At 46.3% G+C, this 14800-nt stretch overlaps 1 protein-coding gene across 2 annotated transcripts in view; it reads left to right on the forward strand.

Annotated features, from left to right (window-relative positions):
* Nucleotides 1-14800, forward strand: part of LOC146005651 (alanine aminotransferase 2-like) — a 149221-nt gene that overhangs the window by 30040 nt on the left and 104381 nt on the right. For both annotated transcript variants that reach the window (XM_083145042.1, XM_083145043.1), the window contains one exon: nucleotides 8898-8987. In XM_083145042.1, coding sequence (XP_083001168.1) covers nucleotides 8898-8987 — 90 coding nt within the window. The remainder of the gene's footprint in view (nucleotides 1-8897; nucleotides 8988-14800) is intronic.

A 14800-nucleotide genomic window follows, 5' to 3' on the forward strand; every position in this document is an offset into this window, starting at 1 on the left:
CTACTTTATCATAGTATGTTCTTACTGTGTCAGACTTTTCTTGTCTTAAATCTGGTGCTGCTGGTGCCTTCATCTTCTGTTCATGACACCATCTCTGAAGTCTTGCCATATATAGAAGGCCACTTTCAACTGTTTTTCTTTCATGCAGTCCTGGAGCGGCTACAATGGCCTCACATCCTTCAGCTGCTGGACCGGCTGCTTTAGTGGATATGTCATGAGTTGCTCCTGTCCCTAGAATTGCTGTACAGAACTGATCCAGATCCACCCATGATGGGGACCAAAGTGCATGTGCTTTTTTCATGTAGGACCAAAAGGCGGCTGGATTTTTCCTCGGATGTGGAGCCTTGGTCATAATTTCATGCATGTCTGAGGCATACCATGGTCGATGCTGCTGACTGCCTATAATAAATTCAGGCTGGTCTCCTCCTGCGACATATGCTGGATTTCTTGTTCTTTGTACCTGAACAGGGAGAATGTGTGTTCCTGGGCTGTCTAGTGAGAAATGAACAAGTTTTTCACAATTCTGACAGTCACATGGATATCCTGAACTTCTCTGACAGGCTTGATATCTTCTGGACACTCTTTGTCCCACTGTTAATTGATCACTTGGACTTAATAGGGGTCCTATATTTCTGTTCCAATGATCTGCTATCCTTCCTAATAGGTGTGATCTGGGAATTGTTGCTGGGGCGTCCACCTGTGGGTTACAAGGTGGTTGTGCAGGTTCCACCCAGTTTCCACAATTAGGACATTTCTCATTTCCCCCTGGGACACAAAAATCACATGTTGGACATTTTCTTTCTGGAAAGTCACTTATTTCTGTTAAATCTGTTCCTCCTGGTCCAACTGACCATTTCATTCCATCTCTTCTTAATATCAATGAGGGTGTTATTTTTGGAGTAGCTTGTGTATCTATACTGGGTATTTGAGGTGGTTTCTGGACTGGTGGAGCAGTTGAATTATGTCTTGTATTCTGTGTGGGATCATAGGGTGGCGGCATATGTGGATTCAGTGGTGGCCTGGATTGGGTGATACTCATATTTGAGAAATCCTCATCCATGCGCTTCTCTAACTCTGATTGGTATTCCCTGGCTGCCACTGTCCACATAGTGACTACGTCACCACACTTGTTCTTTACTATCCATAATTTATTACAGGCTACAAATTTTTCCCAGTCTTTTAATGTTAATGTCCCTTCTGACGGGAAACCGGCTCTTTTAAACACTTTCTGTATGCCTTTTAGGGCCTTGGGTCCTTCCCTCTGTCGAACTATATCTATAGGTTTGTCTGTCTTAGACATTTCTGTAGACTGTGCCCCCATTATTGGAGTAACTGTATGCTCAGTCTCTTTAAACTTCTTTGTAGACTGAGCCCCCATTACTGGAGTACCTGTATGCTCAGTCTCTTTAGTTTCTGTCTGATATAGTTCGGGTTTCTGTAGGGGGATTTCTTTATTTGTAGGGATGGACCCCTAAACAGCGTATTGCTGCTTCTGTTTTACAGCCTATAGATTCCGTCAGTTTACTGTTTGGACAAATAACTGGCTGTTCTAACCTGTTCCTATAGTTTTGTGTGTGTGGAAATTCAACAAGTAATCTTCCCCAACTCAAATCTAAAATGTCAGCTAAATAATTAGTGTTGTATAAGTGAGTCCCAAATATTATGGTTACACTTTTCCATGGATCTGGATGTGATCCTAGATATATCCCCACTCTTGCCTCTCTAGGCAACAATCCCACTACTGTGGTATTTTATCTCTATTAATCTGCAAAACTATACATCCTGTACATTCAGAACAATAATAATCAGACCAGCGTTCCACCATTTATCAAATTGTCAATACCCTTAACTCCCTTTCTGAGATAGCAACATACAGATAATAGAAAACACAACAATAAAAATGTACACAATACAATTATGACAACTTCATGATCTGACTTCATACTGTATTTTTAGAAATAAGCGATTTGTATACAGGTCTTTGCAAAGCAGACTGACCTCAAAAGACCTGGTATATGAGCCTACGTGAGATTTTCACTATAGTATATTTGTATGACAGAACATCATTAAATTAACTATATCTGCACAGTTATATAAGTGCTGTGTAAGTACAGAATATGGAGAGTACAGCAGTAAAGGCATGCACAGTGGTCGACAAGTAGAAGTTCTGTTAGAAGTACAGTATGTATTTATAAGAAAACCAAAGCTTTATGCACAAGTGTGATCACTGGAGTACCATGACACACAGAGGATGATCATGTTTGATTATCACACATTTTACTAGAGAATCATGCAATCAATGTCAATTTAGCAGGAATTGAAAAAAATTATATCTGTGCACTGATTTTTAAGTCTACCTGTGTAATATTATTCTGCTAGACTGCTAATACTTTAGCACTACCAACAACAAAATCATATATCACATAACAATATTCTGCTAGGCTGACAGTACATTAGCACAGCAAAATCATATATTGCATAACAATATTCTGCTAGGCTGCCAGTACATTAGCACAACAAAATCATATATTGCATAACAATATTCTGCTAGACTGCCAGTACATTAGCACAACAAAATCATATATTGCATAACAATATTCTGCTAGACTGCCAGTACATTAGCACAACAAAATCATATATTGCATAACAATATTCTGCTAGGCTGCCAGTACATTAGCACAACAAAATCATATATAGGAGGGGATTGTGTCCTGAATACACACTGTAATTGTTACTTCCCTTCAACAAATTTATCAATACTTTATATGCTTATTAGTATGACAACCCAATACTGATATACTGTCAATTTCATATATATATATATATAAATATATATATATATATTTTCTTTTTTTTTCATGCAAATATCCGTTTAACTGTATCAATATATGACATTGAGTCCCTTTTTATGCTGTATTATCTACCATACATGTATATCTAGAACACACACCCTCTCAACACTGTTTTCATTAGCTATCCCTCTTAATGTTTAATCTAATCTACTTAATCAGATAACATTCTTATATACAATATATATAATATATATATATATATATATATATATATATGTCTCAATTTAACCAATAATTCCTTCTGACTGATACCGGGTTACTTGGGATACCCTTTTATCCCCAACAGAGTGAACCCCCAATCATACAAGGAATAACTGAAAAGAGTAACAGAGTAGAAATCTAAACTCCATGTTACTCACCGTACGGATTTGAATTCAGTCTTTCCTTGAATGGACCTGGAGTTGTTGTGTCACTCTTGGAGATGTTATGGTACTCCGGACGAGATCCCCAGAAATGTCGGGGTTCAGAGACCAACTCGGGGTCTGAACCTATCTACCTTCGATCATCAGTCAGAGATTTCCCCTTCAATCGATTGGAGATCAGAAATAAGAGACACAACACTTGGTAGTAGTTATATGTCCCCAGTCATTCTGATCTGAGGATGGCTTAGATTACAGGCTTTATTTATACAGAAATATACGTGTGAATTAACAGTTTTCGTGCGTCATAAGCTTATCTCTAGGAAACATAATTCCCGTTCACATCATTAATAAATGAATACATTTTATACATAATAAACATATGTTATTGTTCATTTTCCTGGTGCGTAAGGATAGTTTCCTCCTAGAAGTTAGGCCATTTCCATATGTGTTGGGAATGTCTGGCTTCATACATCCTGCTCCATTGTTCTTAAAGGTAGACCACAAGCATGTTTTCTGAGAACATCCTGTACAGGAAACCTTTCATTGTCCTTGTAGAAAGATTCCTAAATATATTTTTCTGGAAATATTCTGTTCAGGAATTTCAATTGAGAAATCTTAAGCATATATTATAGACATTTATAAGGATTAGTAAAAGCTATCAATATACTTGTAATCGCATTTTAATCAATCATAATGATATATCATAACTATGTTATGCCCCTCTCCAGGAGGACACAATGCTCTGTTCCTGGGCTTCCCTGGTAATGTAGGATTGCCAGCACCTGTGGGGAGCTAGGTAACTGATAAGAAAGGTGTCACCACAGGTGCTGGAAATCATACATTACCAGGGAAGCCCAGGAACAGAGCATTGTGTCCTCCTGGAGAGGGGCATGCTGGGAGGTATGGATAATGTAGGATTGCCAGCACCTGTTGGGAGCTAGGTAACTGATAAGAAAGGTGTCACCACAGGTGATGGCAATCATACATTACCAGGGAAGCCTAGGAACAGAGCATTGTGTCCTCCTGGAGAGGGGCATGCTGGGAGGTATGTATAATGTAGGATTGCCAGCACCTGTGGGGAGCTAGGTAACTGATAAGAAAGGTGTCACCACAGGTGCTGGCAATCCTACATTACCAGGGAAGCAAAGGAACAGAGCATTGTGTCCTCCTGGAGAGGGGCATGCTGGGAGGTATGGATAATGTAGGATTGCCAGCACCTGTGGGGAGCTAAGTAACTGATAAGAAAGGTGTCACCACAGGTGCTGGCAATCATACATTACCAGGGAAGCCCAGGAACAGAGCGTTGTGTCCTCCTGGAGAGGGGCATGCTAGGAGGTATGTATAATGTAGGATTGCCAGCACCTGTGGAGAGCTAGGTAACTGATAAGAAAGGTGTTACCACAGGTGATGGCAATCATACATTACCAGGGAAGCCCAGGAACAGAGCATTGTGTCCTCCTGGAGAGGGGCATGCTGGGAGGTATGGATAATGTAGGATTGTCAGCACCTGTGGGGAGCTAGGTAACTGATAAGAAAGGTGTCACCACAGGTGCTGGCAATCATACATTACCAGGGAAGCCCAGGAACAGAGCATTGTGTCCTCCTGGAGAGGGGCATGCTGGGAGGTATGGATAATGTATGATTGTCAGCACCTGTGGGGAGCTAGGTAACTGATAAGAAAGGTGTCACCACAGGTGCTGGCAATCATACATTACCAGGGAAGCCCAGGAACAGAGCGTTGTGTCCTCCTGGAGAGGGGCATGCTGGGAGGTATGTATAATGTAGGATTGCCAGCACCTGTTGGGAGCTAGGTAACTGATAAGAAAGGTGTCACCACAGGTGATGGCAATCATACATTACCAGGGAAGCCTAGGAACAGAGCATTGTGTCCTCCTGGAGAGGGGCATGCTGGGAGGTATGTATAATGTAGGATTGCCAGCACCTGTGGGGAGCTAGGTAACTGATAAGAAAGGTGTCACCACAGGTGCTGGCAATCCTACATTACCAGGGAAGCAAAGGAACAGAGCATTGTGTCCTCCTGGAGAGGGGCATGCTGGGAGGTATGGATAATGTAGGATTGCCAGCACCTGTGGGGAGCTAGGTAACTGATAAGAAAGGTGTCACCACAGGTGCTGGCAATCATACATTACCAGGGAAGCCCAGGAACAGAGCATTGTGTCCTCCTGGAGAGGGGCATGCTGGGAGGTATGGATAATGTGTGATCGCCAGCACCTGTGGGGAGCTAGGTAATAGATAAGAAAGGTGTCACCACAGGTGCTGGCAATCATACATTACCAGGAAAGCCCAGGAACAGAGCATTGTGTCCTCCTGGAGAGGGGCATGCTGGGAGGTATGGATAATGTATGATTGCCAGCACCTGTGGGGAGCTAGGTAACTGATAAGAAAGGTGTCACCACAGGTGCTGGCAATCATACATTACCAGGGAAGCCCAGGAGCAGAGCATTGTGTCCTCCTGGAGAGGGGCATGCTGGGAGATATGGATAATGTATGATTGCCAGCACCTGTGGGGAGCTAGGTAACTGATTAGGTGTCACACAGGTGCTGGCAATCATACATTACCAAGGAAGCCCAGGAGCAGAGCATTGTGTCCTCCTGGAGAGGGGCATGCTGGGAGGTATGGATAATGTATGATTGCCAGCACCTGTGGGGAGCTAGGTAACTGATAAGAAAGGTGTCACCACAGGTGCTGGCAATCATACATTACCAGGGAAGCCCAGGAACAGAGCATTGTGTACTCCTGGAGAGGGGCATGCTGGGAGGTATGGATAATGTATGATTGTCAGCACCTGTGGGGAGCTAGGTAACTGATAAGAAAGGTTGTCACCACAGGTGCTGGCAATCATACATTACCAGGGAAGCCCAGGAACAGAGCATTGTGTCCTCCTGGAGAGGGGCATGCTGGGAGGTATGGATAATGTATGATTGTCAGCACCTGTGGGGAGCTAGGTAACTGATAAGAAAGGTGTCACCACAGGTGTTGGCAATCATACATTACCAGGAAAGCCCAGGAACAGAGCATTGTGTCCTCCTGGAGAGGGGCATGCTGGGAGGTATGGATAATGTGTGATCGCCAGCACCTGTGGGGAGCTAGGTAATAGATAAGAAAGGTGTCACCACAGGTGCTGGCAATCATACATTACCAGGGAAGCCCAGGAGCAGAGCATTGTGTCCTCCTGGAGAGGGGCATGCTGGGAGATATGGATAATGTATGATTGCCAGCACCTGTGGGGAGCTAGGTAACTGATTAGGTGTCACACAGGTGCTGGCAATCATACATTACCAAGGAAGCCCAGGAGCAGAGCATTGTGTCCTCCTGGAGAGGGGCATGCTGGGAGGTATGGATAATGTATGATTGCCAGCACCTGTGGGGAGCTAGGTAACTGATAAGAAAGGTGTCACCACAGGTGCTGGCAATCATACATTACCAAGGAAGCCCAGGAGCAGAGCATTGTGTCCTCCTGGAGAGGGGCATGCTGGGAGGTATGGATAATGTATGATTGCCAGCACCTGTGGGGAGCTAGGTAACTGATAAGAAAGGTGTCACCACAGGTGCTGGCAATCATACATTACCAGGGAAGCCCAGGAACAGAGCATTGTGTACTCCTGGAGAGGGGCATGCTGGGAGGTATGGATAATGTATGATTGTCAGCACCTGTGGGGAGCTAGGTAACTGATAAGAAAGGTGTCACCACAGGTGCTGGCAATCATACATTACCAGGGAAGCCCAGGAACAGAGCATTGTGTCCTCCTGGAGAGGGGCATGCTGGGAGGTATGGATAATGTATGATTGTCAGCACCTGTGAGGAGCTAGGTAACTGATAAGAAAGGTGTCACCACAGGTGCTGGCAATCATACATTACCAGGGAAGCCCAGGAACAGAGCATTGTGTCCTCCTGGAGAGGGGCATGCTGAAAGGTATGGATAATGTAGGATTGCCAGCACCTGTGGGGAGCTAGGTAACTGATAAGAAAGGTGTCACCACAGGTGCTGGCAATCATACATTACCAGGGAAGCCCAGGAACAGAGCATTGTGTCCTCCTGGAGAGGGGCATGCTGGGAGGTATGGATAATGTATGATTGTCAGCACCTGTGGGGAGCTAGGTAACTGATAAGAAAGGTGTCACCACAGGTGCTGGCAATCATACATTACCAGGGAAGCCCAGGAGCAGAGCATTGTGTCCTCCTGGAGAGGGGCATGCTGGGAGATATGGATAATGTATGATTACCAGCACCTGTGGGGAGCTAGGTAACTGATTAGGTGTCACACAGGTGCTGGCAATCATACATTACCAAGGAAGCCCAGGAGCAGAGCATTGTGTCCTCCTGGAGAGGGGCATGCTGGGAGGTATGGATAATGTATGATTGCCAGCACCTGTGGGGAGCTAGGTAACTGATAAGAAAGGTGTCACCACAGGTGCTGGCAATCATACATTAACAGGGAAACCCAGGAACAGAGCATTGTGTCCTCCTGGAGAGGGGCATGCTGGGAGGTATGGATAATGTATGATTGCCAGCACCTGTGGGGAGCTAGGTAACTGATAAGAAAGGTGTCACCACAGGTGCTGGCAATCCTACATTACCAGGGAAGCCCAGGAACAGAGCATTGTGTCCTCCTGGAGAGGGGCATGCTGGGAGGTATGGATAATGTATGATTGCCAGCACCTGTGGGGAGCTAGGTAACTGATAAGAAAGGTGTCACCACAGGTGATGGCAATCATACATTACCAGGGAAGCCCAGGAACTGATCATTGTGTCCTCCTGGAGAGGGGCATGCTGGGAGATATGGATAATGTATGATTGCCAGCACCTGTGGGGAGCTAGGTAACTGATAAGAAAGATGTCACCACAGGTGATGGCAATCATACATTACCAGGGAAGCCCAGGAGCAGAGCATTGTGTCCTCCTGGAGAGGGGCATGCTGGGAGGTATGGATAATGTAGGATTGCCAGCACCTGTGGGGAGCTAGGTAACTGATAAGAAAGGTGTCACCACAGGTGCTGGCAATCATACATTACCAGGGAAGCCCAGGAACAGAGCATTGTGTCCTCCTGGAGAGGGGCATGCTGGGAGGTATGGATAATGTATGATTGCCAGCACCTGTGGGGAGCTAGGTAACTGATAAGAAAGGTGTCACCACAGGTGCTGGCAATCCTACATTACATGGGAAGCCCAGGAACAGAGCATTTCCTCCCGCATGGAGAGGGGCAGGTAGGCAAAATGCATTAACATTGAGCAGAATTGAATAGCTCCTGAAGAAGTACGCTACCCCTAGTTTCAGGGGCCCCCATGCCTGCTGTTGGCACCACACATTTGTATTTTGTTAATGAATTGCCGCAGAGATGGAGATAATGTTGGGCGTTCCCCTGCTGCCACCCTTGCCCGCCCCCTTCCTTCCCCTCCCTGAGCCATTCACTCCCGGAGTCAGGGCTGAAGGGGCTGAATTTGGCCCTGGACGAATCGGTAGGAATTGGTCCCTAAGTGCAGGGAGCGATCATGACAATTGGATATCTCTGTGACCTCCTCCCCGGGGACATTACCATTGCGCAGAATTGAATAGCTCCTGAAGATAACGCCGTTGGGCACCTGACATAGAGAAACACCTTATACCAGTCTACAGGACATTTGTATATCGCTTCCACTAACATCCTTCCTTCTCCCACAGGGGATACACAAACCTTATCGGAAAATATCCCCCTGTCACCTGGGGGACAACCAATCAATGGGACAGAAACCACTGACCTTCCTGAGACAGGTAACTATACAGATAGACAATGTACAGGAGATGATGTTACCTAGGAGACTGTCAGGGGTTGGGATCGTTTGGTCTACAGCAGTGGTAGCCAACTCCAGTCCTCTGGAGCTTCCAAAAGTTCACATTTTCCAGACAACCTAGCTGCTGCACAGGTGCACTCATTACTCACTGACACATTTTAAAGCTGGAGCTAATTACTTCCCTTGTGATTCTGTCAGGAGACCTGGAAAACATGCACTGTTGGTAGCTCTTGAGGACTGGAGTTGGCTGCCCCAGGTCTACAGCAAGTTGGTTGACAAGCATAACATCGACACCATTTGGACGACATGGGAAAAGGTCGACATGAGACAAGGTTGACATGAGTCTAGGTTGCCAAAGGTTCAGGTCGAAAGGTCAATAGGTCGACAGAAGCATTAGGTCGACAGTGTCAAGGTCAACAGTCAAAAGGTTGACATGCAGTTTTTTTACTGTTTTTTACCTGAATGTCAGCACAGTCGACACGGACACAGTTTCCAGTGCACCACATCCACACGCATCACTCGCTTTGCTCATCATGCTCCGGGGACAGTGCCACGCTATGCTCGGCACACTATTTTATTCTCCCACCACGCCCTAGTGTATGGTTGGGCATGAAATACCGCATGTTGGCTCAAAGGACAGTGAAAAATCCAATGTTGACCTTTTGACTGTCGACCTAGACTCTGTCGACCTACTGCTTGTGTCGACCTAATGACCTGTCGACCTAAGCCCATTTCGAACTAGACCCATATCGACATTAACCCATGTCAACCTAGAACCTTCTCGACCTATCCCCATGTCGACCTAATGGTGTCAACACAATGCTTGTCGACCAACTTGCTGTAGACCCAATGACCGTATCCCACTGTCAGCTTCCACTGTAATACTGTATACATATAAAGAGAAAGGCTAGGTGTCTGCACCCAATACAATATATCATACTTTCCTACTTTTGAAAACTAGTTTCAGGGAGATTATAGTTAGTAGTAGAATTTTGCACGGCGCCCCATTGAGGGGGCGTGTCATGCTCCATATAGAGGGCGTGTCTAGTTCCATATATGAAGCGATTGTGAAAAGAGATTGTGACCGTGGCCCCTAGAAGCGTGGGTGTGTACTGCTACATCTGAGAGGGATCTTGTAAAATGACTTATATTCAAATGTAGATGATCCCACAGCAGTTAGTAAGAGATAATATACTTGGTAAAGAAATGTCACTGATCCGTGTCAGGGATTGTTCATCTATTGTGTGTTAGATGTTGTTCCATATAAATGGCCACAAGAAATGCATGTAGCCACAGGGACCATTGTGTTTTATCCCCATCACTGGGAAATGGTGCTGATGATTCAATGTATCTGTCTCTCATTCCTTTTTTTCCCCAAAAATGTAACAGCTACATAATGAGGAGATTGCTGCTATGTCAGGGAGTCTCCTGCAGAATGCAGGAGGGGAGGTAACTATGATGTAACAGTGTAATGTGGGCTAGGTGACATGAGGGAGATTGCTAGACTAATGAGGGAGAAGGGGAGATTGCTGCTATGTCAGGGAGTCTCCTGCAGAATGCAGGAGGGGAGGTAACTATGATGTAACAGTGTAATGTGGGCTAGGCGACATGAGGGAGATTGCTAGACTAATGAGGGAGAGAGGGAGATTGCTGCTATGTCAGGGAGTCTCCTGCAGAATGCAGGGGGGGGAGGTAACTATGGTGTAACAGTGTAATGTGGGCTAGGTGACATGAGGGAGATTGCTAGACTAATGAGGGAGATTGCTGCTATGTCAGGGAGTCTCCTGCAGAATGCAGGAGGGGAGGTAACTATGATGTAACAGTGTAATGTGGGCTAGGTGACATGAGGGAGATTGGTAGACTAATGAGGGACAGAGGGAGATTGCTGCTATGTCAGGGAGTCTCCTGCAGAATGCAGGAGGGGAGGTAACTATGATGTAACAGTGTAATGTGGGCTAGGTGACATGAGGGAGATTGGTAGACTAATGAGGGACAGAGGGAGATAGCTGCTATGTCAGGGAGTCTCCTGCAGAATGCAGGAGGGGAGGTAACTATGATGTAACAGTGTAATGTGGGCTAGGTGACATGAGGATGATTGCTAGACTAATGAGGGAGAGAAGGAGATCGCTGCTATGTCAGGGAGTCTCCTGCAGAATGCAGGAGGGGAGGTAACTATGATGTAACAGTGTAATGTGGGCTAGGCGACATGAGGGAGATTGCTAGACTAATGAGGGAGAGAGGGAGATTGCTGCTATGTCAGGGAGTCTCCTGCAGAATGCAGGGGGGGGGAGGTAACTATGGTGTAACAGTGTAATGTGGGCTAGGTGACATGAGGGAGATTGCTAGACTAATGAGGGAGATTGCTGCTATGTCAGGGAGTCTCCTGCAGAATGCAGGAGGGGAGGTAACTATGATGTAACAGTGTAATGTGGGCTAGGTGACATGAGGGAGATTGGTAGACTAATGAGGGACAGAGGGAGATTGCTGCTATGTCAGGGAGTCTCCTGCAGAATGCAGGAGGGGAGGTAACTATGATGTAACAGTGTAATGTGGGCTAGGTGACATGAGGATGATTGCTAGACTAATGAGGGAGAGAGGGAGATCGCTGCTATGTCAGGGAGTCTCATGCAGGAGGGGAGGTAACTATGATGTAACAGTGTAATGTGGGCTAGGTGACATGAGGGAGATTGCTAGACTAATGAGGGAGAGAGGGAGATTGCTGCTATGTCAGGGAGTCTCCTGCAGAATGCAGGAGGGGAGGTAACTATGATGTAACAGTGTAATGTGGGCTAGGTGACATGAGGGAGATTGCTAGACTAATGAGGGAGAGAGGGAGATAGCTTCTATGTCAGGGGAGTCTCATGCAGAATGCAGGAGGGGAGGTAACTATGATGTAACAGTGTGATGTGGGCTAGGTGACATGAGGGAGATTGCTAGACTAATGAGGGAGAGAGGGAGATTGCTGTTATGTCAGGGAGTCTCCTGCAGAATGCAGAAGGGGAGGTAACTATGATGTAACAGTGTGATGTGGGCTAGGTGACATGAGGGAGATTGCTAGACTAATGAGGGAGAGAGGGAGATTGCTGCTATGTCAGGGAGTCTCCTGCAGAATGCAGGGGGAGGTAACTATGATGTAACAGTGTAATGTGGGCTAGGTGACATGAGGATGATTGCTAGACTAATGAGGGAGAGAGGGAGATCGCTGCTATGTCAGGGAGTCTCCTGCAGAATGCAGGAGGGGAGGTTACTATGATGTAACAGTGTAATGTGGGCTAGGTGACATGAGGGAGATTGCTAGACTAATGAGGGAGAGAGGGAGATTGCTGCTATGTCAGGGAGTCTCCTGCAGAATGCAGGAGGGGAGGTAACTATGATGTAACAGTGTAATGTGGGCTAGGTGACATGAGGATGATTGCTAGACTAATGAGGGAGAGAGGGAGATCGCTGCTATGTCAGGGAGTCTCCTGCAGAATGCAGGAGGGGAGGTAACTATGATGTAACAGTGTGATGTGGGCTAGGTGACATGAGGGAGATTGCTAGACTAATGAGGGAGAGAGGGAGATTGCTGCTATGTCAGGGAGTCTCCTGCAGAATGCAGGGGGAGGTAACTATGATGTAACAGTGTAATGTGGGCTAGGTGACATGAGGGAGATTGCTAGACTAATGAGGGAGAGAGGGAGATTGCTTCTATGTCAGGTTAGTCTCCTGCAGAATGCAGGAGGGGAGGTAACTATGATGTAACAGTGTGATGTGGGCTAGGTGACATGAGGGAGATTGCTAGACTAATGAGGCAGAGAGGGAGATTGCTGCTATGTCAGGGAGTCTCCTGCAGAATGCAGGAGGGGAGGTAACTATGATGTAACAGTGTGATGTGGGCTAGGTGACATGAGGGAGATTGCTAGACTAATGAGGGAGAGAGGGAGATTGCTGCTATGTCAGGGAGTCTCCTGCAGAATGCAGGGGGGAGGTAACTATGATGTAACAGTGTAATGTGGGCTAGGTGACATGAGGGAGATTGCTAGACTAATGAGGGAGAGAGGGAGATTGATTCTATGTCAGGGGGAGTCTCCTGCAGAATGCAGGAGGGGAGGTAACTATGATGTAACAGTGTGATGTGGGCTAGGTGACATGAGGGAGATTGCTAGTCTAATGAGGGAGAGAGGGAGATTGCTGTTATTTCAGGGAGTCTCCTGTAGAATGCAGGAGGGTAGGCAAATATGCAATATATAATTAATTTAATTGAATTTTATCCTACAAGAAGGAAAATCCTACTGGCTGATAATCCACAATACACTGTGACCCCATCTGTTCCTCCCAGGTGGCTGCGCTGTGTACTGTATGTAATGTGACACGTGGCCTGTGTAATAACTCCTGTATATCACTACAGTCCTCTCCTTATGTCAGGGGAGTCTCATGCAGAATGCAGGAGGGGAGGTAACTATGATGTAACAGTGTGATGTGGGCTAGGTGACATGAGGGAGATTGCTAGACTAATGAGGGAGAGAGGGAGATTGCTGTTATGTCAGGGAGTCTCCTGCAGAATGCAGGAGGGGAGGTAACTATGATGTAACAGTGTGATGTGGGCTAGGTGACATGAGGGAGATTGCTAGACTAATGAGGGAGAGAGGGAGATTGCTGCTATGTCAGGGAGTCTCCTGCAGAATGCAGGGGGAGGTAACTATGATGTAACAGTGTAATGTGGGCTAGGTGACATGAGGGAGATTGCTAGACTAATGAGGGAGAGAGGGAGATTGCTTCTATGTCAGGTTAGTCTCCTGCAGAATGCAGGAGGGGAGGTAACTATGATGTAACAGTGTGATGTGGGCTAGGTGACATGAGGGAGATTGCTAGACTAATGAGGGAGAGAGGGAGATTGCTGCTATGTCAGGGAGTCTCCTGCAGAATGCAGGAGGGGAGGTAACTATGATGTAACAGTGTGATGTGGGCTAGGTGACATGAGGGAGATTGCTAGACTGATGAGGGAGAGAGGGAGATTGCTGCTATGTCAGGGAGTCTCCTGCAGAATGCAGGGGGGAGGTAACTATGATGTAACAGTGTAATGTGGGCTAGGTGACATAAGGGAGATTGCTAGACTAATGAGGGAGAGAGGGAGATTGATTCTATGTCAGGGGGAGTCTCCTGCAGAATGCAGGAGGGGAGGTAACTATGATGTAACCGTGTGATGTGGGCTAGGTGACATGAGGGAGATTGCTAGACTAATGAGGGAGAGAGGGAGATTGCTGTTATTTCAGGGAGTCTCCTTCAGAATGCAGGAGGGGAGGTAACATCATGTAACAGTGTAATGTAGGCTAGGTGACATGAGGGAGATTGCTAGACTAATGAGGGAGAGAGGGAGATTGCTGCTATGTCAGGGAGTTTCCAGCAGAATGCAGGAGGGGAGGTAACTATGATGTAACCGTGTAATGTAGGCTAGGTGACATGAGGGAGATTGCTATACTAATGAGGGAGAGAGGGAGATTGCTGCTATGTCAGGGAGTCTCCAGCAGAATGCAGGAGGGGAGGTAACTATGATGTAACAGTGTAATGTAGGCTAGGTGACATGAGGGAGATTGCTAGACTAATGAGGGAGAGAGGGAGATTGCTGCTATGTCAGGGAGTCTCCAGCAGAATGCAGGAGGGGAGGTAACTATGATGTAACAGTATAATGTAGGCTAGGTGACATGAGGGAGATTGCTACACTAATGAGGGAGAGAGGGAATTTGCTGCTATGTCAGGGAGTCTCCAGCAGAATGCAGGAGGGGAGGTAACTATGATGTAACAGTGTAATGTGGG

This window comes from Crinia signifera, chromosome 5, assembly GCF_055691185.1.
Source record: "Crinia signifera chromosome 5, ASM5569118v1, whole genome shotgun sequence".
Taxonomy (NCBI): Eukaryota; Metazoa; Chordata; class Amphibia; order Anura; family Myobatrachidae; genus Crinia; species Crinia signifera.